Source organism: Triturus cristatus, chromosome 1_1 (genome assembly GCF_964204655.1).
Source record: "Triturus cristatus chromosome 1_1, aTriCri1.1, whole genome shotgun sequence".
Classification (NCBI taxonomy): Eukaryota; Metazoa; Chordata; class Amphibia; order Caudata; family Salamandridae; genus Triturus; species Triturus cristatus.
This window is the reverse complement of record NC_140579.1, coordinates 140,989,411-141,005,246: the sequence shown is the minus strand read 5'-3', so window position 1 is coordinate 141,005,246 and position 15,836 is coordinate 140,989,411. Positions and strand designations below refer to the sequence as shown.

The 15,836-nt window shown below is 49.8% G+C and overlaps 1 protein-coding gene across 3 annotated transcripts in view; it reads left to right on the top strand.

Annotated features, from left to right (window-relative positions):
* Positions 1-15,836, top strand: part of RGL2 (ral guanine nucleotide dissociation stimulator like 2) — a 298,408-nt gene that overhangs the window by 111,362 nt on the left and 171,210 nt on the right. The window contains exon 1 of one of the 3 annotated variants that reach the window (XM_085621834.1): positions 7,619-9,002. The exons of the other annotated variants lie outside the window; for them this stretch is intronic. Coding sequence (XP_085477960.1) covers positions 8,964-9,002 — 39 coding nt within the window. The 5' untranslated portion in view covers positions 7,619-8,963. Of the gene's footprint in view, positions 1-7,618; positions 9,003-15,836 lie in introns of those variants that run through there. 3 annotated transcript variants of the gene reach the window in all.

Below are 15,836 nucleotides of genomic sequence, written 5' to 3'. Positions count from 1 at the left end.
GGCTGTTCTCTTTGGGTGCAGGGTCAAAACTGATTTGCATATGGCTGGGTCCAAACTGGAATGGCATGATGAGCAAAAAAACTATGGATTAAAGCCCAGACTTCTGTACTGGGGCGAATGTATGGCATCGTTCTGCATTCTGTCCATCAATTGTTATTTTTGCATTTGTCACCCCGAGTAGGTCTTGTATGCCCAGACGTGGGTCCCTTGCTCTCCATGTCACTGGAGTCAAGCTATCCTTGCAGATGAGGAGTGAAACCCCGAAGCCGGTCCTAGGATGCTTGTTTCCAGTCCAGGGAGGACCTGGCTTGGCAGTTCGGGCTGGACTGTTCCCATGAGGCACAGGGTCAAGACTGATTTGCATATGGCTGGGTCCAAACTGGAATGGCATGATGAGCAACAAACGATGGATTCAGGCCCAGATCTCTGTACTGGGATGAATGTATTTCATTGTTCTGTATTCTGTCCATCAATTGTTCTTTTTACATTCATCACCCCGAGTGGGACGTGGGACGGGTATGCCCAGACGTGGGTCTCGTGCTCTCCATGCCACTGGAGTCAAGCTATCCTGGCTGATGCGGGGTGAAACCCAAAACCGGTCCTAGGACTGGCCGTTGCAGTTCGGGCTGGACTGTTCCCATTGGGTGCAGGGTCAAGACTGATTTGCATATGGCTGGGTCCAAACTGGAAAGGCATGATGAGCAAAAAAGCGATGGATTTGGGCCCAGATATCTGTACTGGGGTGAATGTATGACATTGTTCTGTATTCTGTCCATCAATTGTTCTTTTTGCATTCATCACCCCGAGTGGGACGTGGGACGGGTATGCCCAGACGTGGGACCCGTGCTCTCCCTGCCACTGGAGTCAAGCTATCCTGGCTGATGAGGGGTGAAACCCAAAACCCGTCCTAGGACTGCTGTTGCAGTTCGGACTGGACTGTTCCCGTTGGGTGCAGGGTCAAGACTGATTTGCATATGTCTAGATCCATACTGGAATGGCATGGTGAGCAAAACAACTATGGATTTAGGCCCAGATCTCTATACTGGGCTGAATGTATGACATTGTTCTGCATTCTGTCCATCAATTGTTCTTTCTGCATATTAGTAGCTGGCGCTGAAGGGAACTACCTTATGTGTGAGCTTGCTCCTTGTAAAAGGGCAGAATGTTGTCGCTTATAATGAAGTTAGCCCATGGCTGAAGGAGAGCTGACCCAGTGCCTCGTGCTGTGAGCTGCAATGAGCGGAAGAAAATGTTCATGACACTACAAGATGCCAATGTATGAAAAGGGCTGGGTGAAAGGCCCTGTAAGTATGTTATACATATAATTTTAGGTAAATCAAAAAGTCTTGGCTAAAGTCAAACTTAAACAAGCATTGGCAAAACTAAAAGTTCTAGCTCTGGCTGCCAGCCTTTTGACTTTGTCAGTGCTTGTTTTATTATGTCATGGTTTTTGTAAACCTTCATTGTTTGGGTCGGTTGGGCATTCTCCAATGTAATTTAAGCAAGCATTGGCATAGCCAATAGGTTTTGCCTTTGGGACCTTATAAGTGTTTAGCCATGCAACAGTTGCATAACTAAATACTTATAAGGTCCCAAAAGCAAGCTATGCCAAGCGGCCATGCGGCCACGAAAGTAATCGCGGTCAAGCACGGCGTGCGCACCCGCGCACATGCCCTGTAGCTCTAGGCTGGCCTGGTAGCACTTTTTGGAGCCCTCTCAAAAAGTCTTGCCAGACCAGCGCATGCGCTGGGTCAGGCGAGACCTAAAAATGGCTTCAAGCATAGCAATATATTTTAGCTTCAAAAAGCAAACATTTGCTCTAGTACTACCTGGCACTAAAAATACCTACTTGTGTGAGGATGTGCAGCTTGTGAAAGAGCAGGATGTGGCCAATCACAGTGCAGTTAGCGAGTGGCTGAAGCGGGCTGACCCTCTGGCCTATGCGCTCTATGCTGTAGGAAATAAAAGAACAAGCATTTGCAATGCAATAGGTCTCGCATTTACGCGAGATGGAGCTATTGGCATTGTAAATGACAATGCCTTTTATTTATGTTTTGTTTTTTAAAAGATAAATAAAAGGCATTGTCATTTACAATTCCAATAGCTCAAACTCGCGTAAATGCGAGACCTATTGCATTGCAAATGCTTGATTACACTGGTTATGTGGTTTGCACTTCTGATATTGTGAGCTTTGTGTAAAAATTACATTTGTTTTGCATTTTGGGTGGAGCAAAAAGGGACATACATACCTTCAAACCACTGAAAACTTTTCAAACAAAATTAGTCATGAAATTTTTTTAATAATGCATATGCCGCAATCCAATAAAATACATACAAATGAAATGTAGACAGAACTATGAGCATGGGGAAATCAATCGTGGCGAAAAAGTGGTGCAATTACTCACTTTAAATCAGTGACTTGAATGTGCTATGCAATAGCTCTTTAAAATAGCTATACTGCTGCTTAAAAGTGTGATGCTCTATTTAGTTATGTTTATTTGTGATATAGAAACAATTGTGTTCACAATTGTGGTCATTGTTCTTGCAAAAGTGGCAACAGAAGATATTGGTACAGCGCGACTATGATTCGTCAGGCTGCTGCTATCAGCAACGGAGCGTGGTGTAAGTGACAGCCATTCAATGATAAACGTGAAGGAGCCAGGCAGGCTCTTGTTGCATTGTAGGACAGTAAGACACCACCAGAAAACTGACCAGAAACACATGCTTCACAACATGCCCTCAAATTTAGACAAAGTTACAAGGCGAGAAAACATATTTGTGGTCGGCGAGAAAAATATTTATGGCTAAAATATTGAACACAGTCCTGATTTTAGAAGCTGCACTGTCGTCTTCACTGACCTTGGCATCAAGCCAATACTCCCACCAGAGTGCCCGGGCATGTACCCCACCTTCCGGTGCTGCTCCTAGCAGGCAGGGCTGGACGTCACTGGGGTTCATCCAACTGAGCTCTGCCCTTCCTGTAGCGAGTGGTGGAGGGCAGCATTTGACTGTGTTCGTGGCCAGGTGTGGTTGGCGACATTGGTTATTCCAACCCATGGCACTGACACTGGTACCCCTGGTGGTTTCCCCTTGGTGGTGGAGCCAGGTGAGAAAGAAAATACCACAGCGTTGACACTCGCTTCATAATTAGCATATCTGAGGCCTGCAGAGTAGTGTTGCAGAGACCAGCAGGACTACTAATGTGATGTCAGTCGCAGGGTCTGAGAAACTTGTCGCTGCCACTGCTTACAACCATTGTGTACCAAACAGCAGACTTTAAAAGTTGTATACAGCAATCGGACCCAGTCCCAAAAACTGTTGTAACTGAGTTCTGAGGATACATTGGCTTTCTGTAGAAAGATCATACAGAGTGTCAGCGAGGGAGAGCGAGATCCGATCGCAAGCCAGCCTGGCCTCGTCCCTCATTAAAAATCATGCCTAACACAGCCCTTATCTGCACTGTAGTTTTGTCTCTGATTTTTGTTTAAAAAAACAACCTTTCCTTCATTCATCGCAGAATGAATGTGACATTGTTCTGCGCCACGGTTTTAATAGCTTGGTGTCCGCCAGTAAAGTTCCTTCGGAGTGACGAATGTTAAACGCTGCAGTCTGCCAGTTTTATAGCCCAGAGCTCTTGCCATCTTCAGTGTTCATTGTAATAAAAAATAGTACTCACCAGGGCCGGACTGGCAGTAGCAGGCACCGGGCAATGCCCCGGTGCGCTGCAGGGGTGGGGGCCGGTTTTGGGCCCCTGAGGGCCGTTTTTGTTACAGGGCCGTTTTTGCAGCAAAATCGGCCCTGTAACATAATCGGCTGCACTCGGCGGCACCCCCCCCCCCGCGAAGGAGGGGGGGGGGGGCGGCCGAGCACTTTGCCAGGGCCGGTTTTGGTTCCCAGTCCGGCCCTGGTACTCACCCACCAGATGGAGCCCACCATGTTACGCCGAGAGTGAAAAATACAGTCCGGATGGGCGAGCCGAAAAGGAGACAGGGAGGGAACAAACAAGCCTCACTTCAAATCGAAAGCGAGCGTTTAGCATAACGTGTGACGCGCACCAATCAAAACCATGGGCGGAGCTTCTACTCCACTTCCGAAATCACCTCAACGACAGTAGATCTTGCTGAGCGGGCAGCGCATGCGCTGCAACGCTAGGCGAGACCTAAAAATGTGGATGATACAACAGATCAGTGGATGAAGAGGGATGGCTGAAAACCCTATCAAGAATTATATCATACATATAATTTTACATAAATAAAAAGGTATTGCCTACATCAGATGTAAAAAAATATATATAGCCACAGCTGCTGTGTTCCCTTGCTGGATCCAGAAAATGGGGGTCGCATTTGAGGCAGGCACGTGTCATGACTTGCACAGCTTGACCTCGTCCCTAGTGGGCTGCCCTACTTTGTCATCTGCACGTACATTGCTATAGGAGTTCATCTGTCTACATCTGTAGAGACGTGTCTAGCAGTCCCATAGGACGAACTCTGAGGGCGTGGTCTGCGTAGGAGGAAACTGGCCGCCAGTGTTTGTTTTATTGATTCCTGTGATATTAAGACCTGTAAGGAATTTGTCAAGCAGGTGATTCTAGTTCTAGTTCATATGTGTTCGGCCACGCCCGTAGGTAAATAGGCCACGCCCGTAGGCACATAGGCCACGCCCTTAGGTACATAGGCCACGCCCTTAGGTACTACACCACACCCATAGGCACATAGGCCACACCTCTTGTAAAGGGTTTTTATTTCTCTTTAGTTGGTCACACCCTTTTGAGCGATTCTCCACCCTTTTTCATCCTTAAGACTTTCACCAGCAGAGTTGGAAAGTAGGGGGAATCCCGCCGGGATCTTGCCCAGGGAAGCAGCTATATCTGACCCAGTGAAATATGCAGAATGTATTTGTCCTGGTGACATTTTCTAACACCAGGACATAATTCATCAGCTTTAACCTGCAGGCAATGAGGGGGCTCTTTTTTTAACATTCATTCGGGCACAAACAAAAGGCTGATTTAAAGGGCCATCAGGTCCTCTTTTAGTTAAAGTATCTTCCTGGCTGGGAGCCATCTGGAGCCTGACACCTACTCGCCGATGCAATGCAATGTAATGGACAAAGATGGGCAACTTATTAGTTATTACCACATTACTAGTACTTAAGCGAAACTACTGGAGGCAGGTTTTGAACTTTGTTCAGCTCCCTGCCTTAGAGATGTGTACCCTGTAAGAAAGCGAGCTGTATATGTCTGTTTGAGTAATTACACAAATATTGATGTATACGGCACCTTCTAGTTTTATTTAATTCTCTTATAGTGCTACTCATCCCAGTGTAAGGTGTCAGAGCGCTTTTCATCACACACAGGCATAATAAATCATACACATGTGTAAATCAATGTACAGGAAATGTTACCTAAGACGATGAGGGTTCTAAGGATCACATATCAGCCATACTTGTAGACATTGGATTTGAGAGTAAACACTAACTCAGCAGTTGTGGTTGTCTGTAGCAACAAGACTTTATGACTTCCCAAAGGGCCCTCTCTTTGCTATCTTAGAATAAGAACAGATCGAGAAACACGCACTGAGGATCTAAACCCATGACTTACAGCCTGCATGCAGCGCCTTGATGCCGGCAAATAGATCACTGTGCTATAATCGAAGGCTTGCAGCTCAAGAACTGGAAGGAACAAAACGATCTGAGAGTCAAAAGCAGTGGCCCACTTACCTCTCTATTTACATAAAAAAACAAATCTGTGATCTGCATGTTTCATGATGTGCTTTGCAGCAGGCACATTAACCCTCTGTGCTACTTTGAGTCAAAACTGTGACTGGACGAAGCACAGAAGTCTCCCAGAACTGCATCAACCACCAAAGTTATCCTATGGCTATTATAATCCCCTCAAAATTGATGGACACACGATGATCTCCGCAGCAGGTGCCTTAACCCTGTAAGATATTTAAAAATGCAGCCTCTTTGTGACCAATTAAATAGCCAATGTAGAACAGATTTACTGTTATATATGTCCTTGTGGCTAATTTCTTTGCAGGAGATTTTTGTATTAATACATATATGTCGACTGTCAGACCCTGCTTTTCAAGCTCCACCCCTCCCCTCTGCCACACCTTGACCCCCAGTGTACGGGTTCCCAGAGTAAATGTTTTCTAATTCCAACATTGGTCACCAAGTAATGAGCGGGTACACCTGCTGCTGGCAGGGGGCAGTCAATGCCCACCCCTGGACCCCTGCGGCCACTTACCCCCTGGAGGGAGGTGGGTACCACAACAAACACACAGTAACTACTGGGAGGCGAGAAAGTGCCTAAGTACAGCAGTGTGTGGGCAAAATCTACACACACCCTAACCAATGCATAGCGCTTTGCTTAAGCGGTGGCTTCAAGCCACATAGTGAAGGCTCCCCAACCCCTCTGTCCTGTCGAGCACTATCCTCCCCCACTTTCTTTCTCCACTCTCCTCCTCTCTGATTTTCTCTCTCTTTTCTGTCACACCTCTTCTCCCTCGTTGCTCGACCCCCTCCTCTGTTCCTCCCGTACCCCTCCAGGGCCGGCCTTTTGACATGGGCGAGCTGGGCCCAGGGCGCCAGTCTTCGGAGGGCAGGGTCGGATTAGTAAGGTGGGCACTCGGGCGTGGGCGATGGGCCGGTATCGTGTGGACCACTGCTGTGGCGAGCGTGGTGGCCGATGTGGGCTCTCTGGGCTTGTTCAGATGCCGCTGGCGTCCCGGTGGGCGGATAAGCAGTAGTGGCCTCGCTTATATTTTTATATATCAGTGTAAACAAATCCGGGCACGAAGAGTCCTGACAACATTTTCATTTCTTTTTTAAATCTCAGTGAAGGTAAGAAAACACGCCTCTTTCATAGAACCTTCTTTTCATAATGCTTACAACACTGAAGCAGTGTTTTCCGAAAAGGCGCAATCCGCAGATGTGGGTCACTTTCTTTTTAGGGTGCCCGGGCCTACTTTTGATCTTAATCCTTCCCTGAGGGGTGCACGGAGTTGTGTGCTTTTAGGTGATGCCTGCAGCCGCCCCTTCTCATCTTGCTCCAGCCCAGCCTCGTCCTGGCCCCGCCTCTTCGCTTCTGTCTGATTTACCAGTTTAAAGTGGTCTTAGTCTTTAATTATCATATGGCGGGGGATGTTTCTAACACCCCACTGACCCCTTCCTTACCCTCTCTTCACCCTCTGACCCCTGCTGACATATCAACAAATCTCTCCTCTGCTGAGGCGGCCAAGCTGTCGGTGCTTGAGGTGAGCAGCTGGGGGGATTGTGGGGGGTTGGGGGTGCCCGGGCTGTTTGTGTTCAGGGGCCTGGCCCTGCTCGTCCAGGTACTGACCCATGGACACAAAAGTGACCCCCTGCTGTCTCATTGAATGCACCACCATCAGCCAGGGCGCCACATGTCTCCGCCCACGCCCACCTCAGCAAAGGCCGGCTCTGTCTATGTTTTCTCGCTTCCTTATCCCCCCTCGTTTCCCTGTCCCCTCCTGGCACGCACAACTTCCCCCTTCTTCTGTCTTCGTCTTGTCCCTCCTTTCTCCACTCTCCACTTCCCTCTCTCGCCTTCTCCCCACCCTCTCTCTCTCCTCCTTTCTTCTGTGCCGTCTCTCCTTGTTTCCTTCTTCCCTCCCTCGCCCTCTCCTCCTTTCCTTCTTTCTTCTGTGCTGTCTCTCCTTGTTTCCTTCTTCCCTCCCTCGCCCTCTCCTCCCCTCCTCCAGCCCCGCTCTCCCTGCCCTTGTCGCGGGTGTGGTAACCCGTCTCCCCAAGGGGCGCGCTCCGTCCTCCCGCTCATGTGATGACTTCCCTTTTCACTTCAGTTCTCGTTTCCTCGGACGCACAGGTCACTTCACTCTGTCCTTGGAAGGCGAGACGCCGGGGCTCGTGAGGGAAGCGGCCGGGCCCGTGGGCACAGACGAGGGGTCTGTGAGGACCCTTGCGGGCAGAGGGCCCCTAACCCGTGGAACTGGGCCTGTGGGGGCAGACATAGGCTTGTGAGGGCAGACCGAGGATCTGTTAGGCCAGACGGGACCCCAACCTGTGGACCTGGCCTGTGGAGGCAGACATAGGCTAGTAATGGCAGACCGAGGGTTTGTGAGAGCAGACAGGACCTTAACCTGTCTACATGGCCTGTGGGGGCAGTCATAGGCTCGTGGGGGCAGAAGGAGGGTCTGTGAGGCCAGGCGGGACCCCAACCTGTGGAGCCTGTGGAGGCAGACATAGGCTCGTGAGGTCAGACTGAGGGTCTGTGAGAGCAGACAGGACCCTAACCTGTGGATGTTGAGACAGACGTGGACTTGTGAGGACAGACGGACCCCAGCCTGTGGAGGCAGACATACGATTGTGAAGGTCGCTGGGGTCGTGTTAAACTGTGGACGTGGGCCTGTGGAGGCAGGCGGAGGCTGGTGAGAGAGAGGGTGGCCTGAGGGGAGGGTACTGGTAGGCCGTGGTAGACCCCTCAGGGTGAGCTACGGCCTGTGGGCGCGCGCCTGGTGAGGCAGACCGAGGCCTGTGGGAGTCAACATGGACCAGTGGAACCAGACCTGGCCCTATAGGGTGAGAAGCAGCCTATGAGCGCCCCCTCTGGCCTCGGGTGGCAGCCCTGAGCCTGTGAGCAACCTTGACGCCGTGGCACCCGTAGCAGGGTCAGTTGTAGGTCTGTTAGGCCAGACACGGACCTGAGGTGTGTCCATGGACCCGTGAGGGACAGACAGACATGGCCGTTTTAGGGTTGGGGTGTGAGGGCGTCGCTGCCGTGGATCTGAGGGGACAGACATGGACCTATGAGAGGGAGAACCGTGGCCTCGCCTCAGTGCGACTCTCTGCCAGCTCTTGACCCGGGCAGTCCTGTATGGCGACCCCTGGAGCGCCCACCGGCCTCACCCCTTCTGGAAGACTGTCCCGGGGAGGGCCGTCTCCCGCTGGAGTGAGAGGGCGTGGAGGGGACAGAGGGACAGGCCATGAAGAACAGGACCACCTGGTACTACCTCCCGCCTGAGGTAAGTGAGGGGAAGACGGAATGGGGTGGGAGGGGGTAGTTCTGCTGTCTTTCCCTTCTAGAACTGCGTAATCCGAGAAATAGCTCTGCTGTCTGAGTCTTGAGTTTAAACAATTTTAGCCTGAGAGGTACCTCTGTTGTCTATGGCCTCAATTGCTAATGCACCCGAATGAAAGCGCTGCTGTCAGAACTACGCTTGAGAGAGCTGTGTCTCCAGGAGACAGCGTTTGCTGTATGACAACTAAACTTGTGGGAGCTGTCACCTGGGAAATAGCGCTGTACCATGGGAACTAGGCTTGTGGGAGCTGTGTCCCCAGGGGGATAGCGCTGCTGTGTGAAAACTAGACTTGTGGGAGCTGTGTCACCTGGGGGATAGCGCTGCTGTATGAGAACTAGGCTTGTGGGAGCTGTGTCCCCAGGGGGATAGCGCTGCTGTGTGAAAACTAGACTTGTGGGAGCTGTGTCACCTGGGGGATAGCGCTGCTGTATGAGAACTAGGCTTGTGGGAGCTGTGTCACCTGGGGGATATCGCTGCTGTATGAGAACTACTCTTTTGGGAGCTGTGTCACCTGAAGATAGCGCAGCTGTATGAGAACTAGGCTTGTAGGAGCTGTGTCACCTGGGGAATAGCTCTGTAGTATGGGAACTAGGCTTGTGGGAGCTGTGTTCCCTGGGGGACAGCGCTGCTGTATGAAAACTAGACTTATGGGAGCTGTGTCACCTGGGGATAGCGCTGCTGTATGAGAACTAGACTTTTGGGAGCTGAGTCAACTGAAGATAGCGCAGCTGTATGAGAACTAGGCTTGAGAGAGCTGTGTCACCTGTAGATAGGGCAGCTGTATGAGAACTAGGCTTGTAGGAGCTGTGTCACCTGGGGGATAGCGCTGCTGTAGGACAACTAGACTTGTGGGAGCTGTGTCACCTGGGGGATAGCGCCGCTGTATGAGAACTAGGCTTGTGGGGCTGTGTCCCCTGGGGGATAGCGCTGCTGTATGAGAACTAGGCTTGTGGGAGCTGTGTCACTTGGGGATAGCGCTGCTGTGTGAGAACTAGGCTTGTGGGAGCTGTGTCACTTGGGGATAGCGCTGCTGTATGAGAACTTTTTTTTTGGAGCTGTGTCACCTGAAGATAGCGCAGCTGTATGAGAACTAGGCTTGTAGGAGCTGTGTCACCTGGGGAATAGCGCTGTAGTATGGAAAATATGGTTGTGGAAGCTGTGTCCCCTGGGGTACAGCGCTGCTGTATGAAAACTAGACTTGTGGGAGCTGTGTCACCCGGGGATAGCGCTGCTGTATGAGAACTAGACTTTTGGGAGCTGTGTCACCTGAAGATAGCACAGCTGTATGAGAACTAGGCTTGAGAGAGCTGTGTCACCTGAAGATAGGGCAGCTGTATGAGAACTAGGCTTGTGGGAGCTGTGTCACCTGAAGATAGCGCAGCTGTATGAGAACTATGCTTGTAGGAGCTGTGTCACCTGGGGAATAGCGCTGTACTATGGGAACTAGGCTAGTGGGAGCTGTGTCACCTGAAGATAGGGCAGCTGTATGAGAACTAGGCTTGTGGGAGCTGTGTCACCTGGGGGATAGCGCTGCTGTATGAGAACTACTCTTTTGGGAGCTGTGTCACCTAAAGATAGCGCAACTGTATGAGAACTAGGCTTGTAGGAGCTGTGTCCCCTGGGGGATAGCGCTGCTGTATGAGAGCTAGGCTTTTGGGAGCTGTGTCCCCTGGGGGATAGTGCTGTAGTATGGGAACTAGGCTGTGGGAGCTGTGCCCCCTGGGGGATAGTGCTGTAGTATGGGAACTAGGCTTGTGGGAGCTGTGTCACTTGGGGATAGCGATGCTGTATGAGAACTAGGCTTGTGGGAGCTGTGGCCCCTGGGGGATAGCGCTGCATTGGAGGGTTAATGGTGTGTGGTGGACTTTGAATGGATGCTCTTCCTCCACCTTTGGCATAGAGGGAGAAGGGCTGGTTTCTGAAGTGGAGGGTTGACGGTGTGTGGTGGACTTATACCAGAGGATCTTTCATCGTCTCTTGGCGTAGAGGGAGAAGGGCTGGTTTCTGAAGTGGAGGGTTCACGGTGTGTGGTGGACTTATACCAGAGGATCTTTCATCGTCTCTTGGCGTAGAGGGAGAAGGGCTGGTTTCTGAAGTGGAGGGTTCACGGTGTGTGGTGGACTTATACCAGAGGATCTTTCATCGTCTCTTGGCGTAGATGGAGAAGGGCTGGTTTCTGAAGTGGAGGGTTCACGGTGTGTGGTGGACTTCTACCAGAGGATCTTTCATCGCCTCTTGGCGTAGAGGGAGAAGGGCTGGTTTCTGAAGTGGAGGGTTGACGGTGTGTGGTGGACTTATACCAGAAGATCTTTCATCGTCTCTTGGCGTAGAGGGAGAAGGGCTGGTTTCTGAAGTGGAGGGTTGACGGTGTGTGGTGGACTTATACCAGAAGATCTTTCATCGCCTCTTGGCGTAGAGGGAGAAGGGCTGGTTTCTGAAGTGGAGGGTTGACGGTGTGTGGTGGACTTATACCAGAAGATCTTTCATCGTCTCTTGGCGTAGAGGGAGAAGGGCTGGTTTCTGAAGTGGAGGGTTGACGGTGTGTGGTGGACTTATACCAGAAGATCTTTCATCGCCTCTTGGCGTAGAGGGAGAAGGGCTGGTTTCTGAAGTGGAGGGTTGACGGAGTGTGGTGGACTTATACCAGAAGATCTTTCATCGTCTCTTGGCGTAGAGGGAGAAGGGCTGGTTTCTGAAGTGGAGGGTTGACGGTGTGTGGTGGACTTATACCAGAAGATCTTTCATCGTCTCTTGGCGTAGAGGGAGAAGGGCTGGTTTCTGAAGTGGAGGGTTCACGGTGTGTGGTGGACTTCTACCAGAGGATCTTTCATCGCCTCTTGGCGTAGAGGGAGAAGGGCTGGTGCCTGGTCGTTACTTTCCTGCTCTTCCGGCCTAAAGTATAGGCGGGTGATGCTGTTGCTAGGGGTCCTATCAAGTCTTGTAGCTGGCTTGGTATTGGATGCTAGTGAAGTCAATATTTACTGCCTTATAGGAGATGAAGTAGGTCGTGGAATAGTCGTGGGCGGGCCTTGAACAGTCACGGGCAGACGGTGGGCAGTCCCTGAACAGTCTGGGCAGACAGCGGACAGTCCTTGAACAGTCATGGGCAGATGGCGGGCGGTTCTTGCACAATCATGGGCAGACAGTGGGCAGTCCTTGAACAGTCATGGGCAGATGGTGGGCAGTCCTTGAACAGTCACGGGCAGACGGTGGGCAGTCCTTGAACAGTCACGGGCAGACGGTGGGCAGTCCTTGAACTGTGTGGGCAGACGGCGGGTATTCCGTTGTCCTTTCAGTGCCTTTGGGGTGAGGTATCACAGAATGTAGGATAGTCTTCAAAGGGTGAGGATCTCATGAGAGAGGAAAATGTGTTTGTACCACTCTTCTTAAGTCATTATTTTTATACCGTTTCTTGTAAAGGGGCGTGGCTACCCAGGTATGGCTTCCCAGCGCTGACAGAGACCGCAAGCAGTACAGGGGGCAGTAAGTTATGTAAACAAGTGGGATTTTAATTGTTTTCTAAAATTGAGCAGGTTGCCATTTCCCTTGAGAAGGATCGGGAGGGAATTCTAGAGCTTAGAAACCCGATAGGCAAAAGAACGCTCTCCTCTCCTGGCCCTTTTACTTCTGGGAATGACCAGAAGAGAACGGTTGTTCGATCTCCGCTCGCGTGCATTGCTGTGTGGGACTATAAAGATGACGCAGGATAGGAGAACCCTGAACATGCTATTGCGAGTTGCAAATTGCATGCCTCATTAATATTCATGAGGGTGTCACAATTTGCGACCCCATTGGGAATGGCGCGCACTCCCAGGGAAGGTGGTCTGCTGGGGTCAGCAGACCACCATGTCTGGGACTGCTTTTAAATAAAGCAGTTTTTTTAGGTCGAGCCTAGAGGCCGCGCACATGCACTGCTCGCTTTGCGAGGCATGCTGTAGTAGAGTATGTGTAGAGTATACACCGCGCTCTGTTTGTTTATTTTATTTTTTTACTTTAATTCAGAGCGCGGCACCCGCTTCAGGGACACCGGGCTCTTCTTTTTTATACAATGCCAGAGGTAAAAAATTCGCAATTGCGAGACCTATAGCATTGTAAATGCTTTTTTAAATGCAGCCGATTTTCTTTGAAGGAAAACGGATGCATTTAAAAAAGAAAAATGAAACTTTTCAGTTTCATTTTTTAAGGGCAGGCAGTGGTCCCTGGGAACATTGCCTGCTCTTAAAAATATTTTCGCACCCATTCACAGAGGGAAAGGGTTCCCCTGGGGACCACTTCCCGTTTGCGAGTGCCTTACCACCCTTTTGAAAAGGGTGGTAAACTGCAAGTGTTTTGCGACCGCATATGCAGTTGCAAAACAATCATACATAAGTGTGAGACTTGCTATTAGGAAGGGACGCCCTTGAAACGCCCCTTCCTAATAGCGAGTCACAAACCCTATTTTGCGAGTCGCTAATGGGTTAGCGACTCACAAATATGGTTTGTTCATAGGGCTGGCCTATTTTGCAGTTGCATATGGGCCAAATTCTTGTTTGTGACCGCAAAAAACGGTCGTACATCTGCTCTTTAGTTTCGTGTTTGAGGTTAGGACTGAGGCACCTATAAGGAGCAGGGATAGTTGGTGGTCTTGGCTTTGTTTGTGATTTGAGATTTGCACTTCCTAGGAGGCGAAGGGATAGTAGTTGGTTTTGGTGTCTTATGTGATCTGAGCACTAAACTCCCTCTGAGGAGCAGGGTTAGTTGGTGGTGTTGAATCCTGACACAAATTGAGTTTTGATCTCCCACTGAGGGGCAGGGATAGTTGGTGGTCCTGGTTTTGTTTGTTATGTGGGGTTGTGAGTACGGTTGACAGGTCGATCATGGTTAGAAGGACGGAGTCATTTTTGTCTGCGGGACATCTCCAAGCACTTGGATGCCCCCAGCCGCTATGGTGCATCATGTTCTGAAGTGAGGCTCGTGGGTCTGTAAGAGGGAGAAGCATTCAGTCTTTGGACTCAGGGTGGGTCTGTAAGAGGGTGATGCAGTCTGTCTTTGGACTCGTGGGTGCGTAAGAGGGCGATGCAGTCAGTCTTTGGACTCGTGGGTGCGTAAGAGGGCGATGCAGTCAGTCTTTGGACTCAGGGTGGGTCTGTAAGAGGAAGAAGCAGTCAATCTGTAAGGGTGGGTCTGTAAGAGGAAGATGCAGCCTGTCTTTAAACTCGCGGGCCTGTAAGAGGAAGACGCAGCCTGTCTTTGAACTCGTGGGTCTGTAAGAGGAAGACGCAGCCTGTCTTTGAACTCGTGGGTCTGTATGAGGAAGATGCAGCTTGTCTTTAAACTCGTGGGTCTGTAAGAGGAAGATGCACTTCGTCTTTGAACTCGTGGGTCTGTAAGTGGGTGAAGCAGTCAGTCTTTGATCTCGTGGGTCTGTAAGAGGAAGATGCAGTTAGTCTTTGGACTCGTGGGTCTGTAAGAAGAAGATGCAGCCTGTCTTTGAACTCCTAGGTCTGTAAGAGAAAGACGCAGCCTGTCTTTGAACTCGTGGGTCTGTATGAGGAAGATGCAGCTTGTCTTTGAACTCGTGGGTCTGTATGAGGAAGATGCAGCTTGTCTTTAAACTCGTGGGTCTGTAAGAGGAAGATGCACCTCGTCTTTGAACTCGTGGGTCTGTAAGAGGGTGAAGCAGTCAGTCTTTGATCTTGTGGGTCTGTAAGAGGAAGATGCAGCCTGTCTTTGAACTCGTGGGTCTGTAAGAGGGTGATGCAGCTTGTCTTTGAACTCGGGGGTCTGTAAGAGGAAGATGCAGCCTGTCTTTGAACTCGTGGGTCTGTAAGAGGAAGATGCAGTCAGTCTTTGAACTCGTGGGACTGTAAGAGGGTGAAGCAGTCAGTCTTTGAACTCGTGGGTCTGTAAGAGGGTGATGCAGCCAGTCTTTGAACTTGTGTGTCTGTAAGAGGAAGATGCAGCCTGTCTTTGAACTCGTGGGTCTGTAAGAGGGTGATGCAGCTTGTCTTTCGATTCGTGGGTCTGTAAGAGGAAGATGCAGTTAGTCTTTGGACTCGTGGGTCTGTAAGAGGAAGATGTAGTTAGTCTTTCGACTCGTGGGTCTGTAAGAGGAAGATGTAGTTAGTCTTTCGACTCGTGGGTCTGTAAGAGGAAGATGCAGCCTGTCTTCGAATTAGTGGGTCTGTAAGAGGAAGATGCAGCCTGTCTTTGAACTCAGTCAGTCATAAAGTCTTTATTCGGTTTAAGTGCAAACCATAAAAGCATACTACAATAAATACATATTAAAAAGACAAAGTTCATTTTGGTAGATTACCGTACCTAAAAAAACACATCGACACAGATAAATTTAACAGGGCAACGTGTCCAATTAAAAACATTAAAAGGGTACAGTTCATTTCTTCAAGGAGCGAATTACCACAGTTAAAAAATTCGCAATATTAAAAGTTTCCCATACATTGTTTAACAACTGGAGATACAAGAAAGCAGGTCTCACTTGAACAAAGCCTTTGTCTCTTAATATAGGGATTAAAAAACGTTTCCTAATATCAATAAAGTGCTCACAGAAGAAGAAAAAGTGTATCATATCCTGGGGGGAAAAATTATCACAAGAACAAGGGCCAAGGTCCAGCGCCCTTTTCCAACCTTTCTTAGCTCCAATCAGTAGATGTAATTGGTTCAATCTAAATCTGGTTAAAAGAAAACGGTGATTTGCATTTGTAACAAATCCAAGATAAGGTTCCATGGAGGATGTTGTTTTACAGAGCTGGTGGGCCCTAACGGTGCCCTTAACCAGCT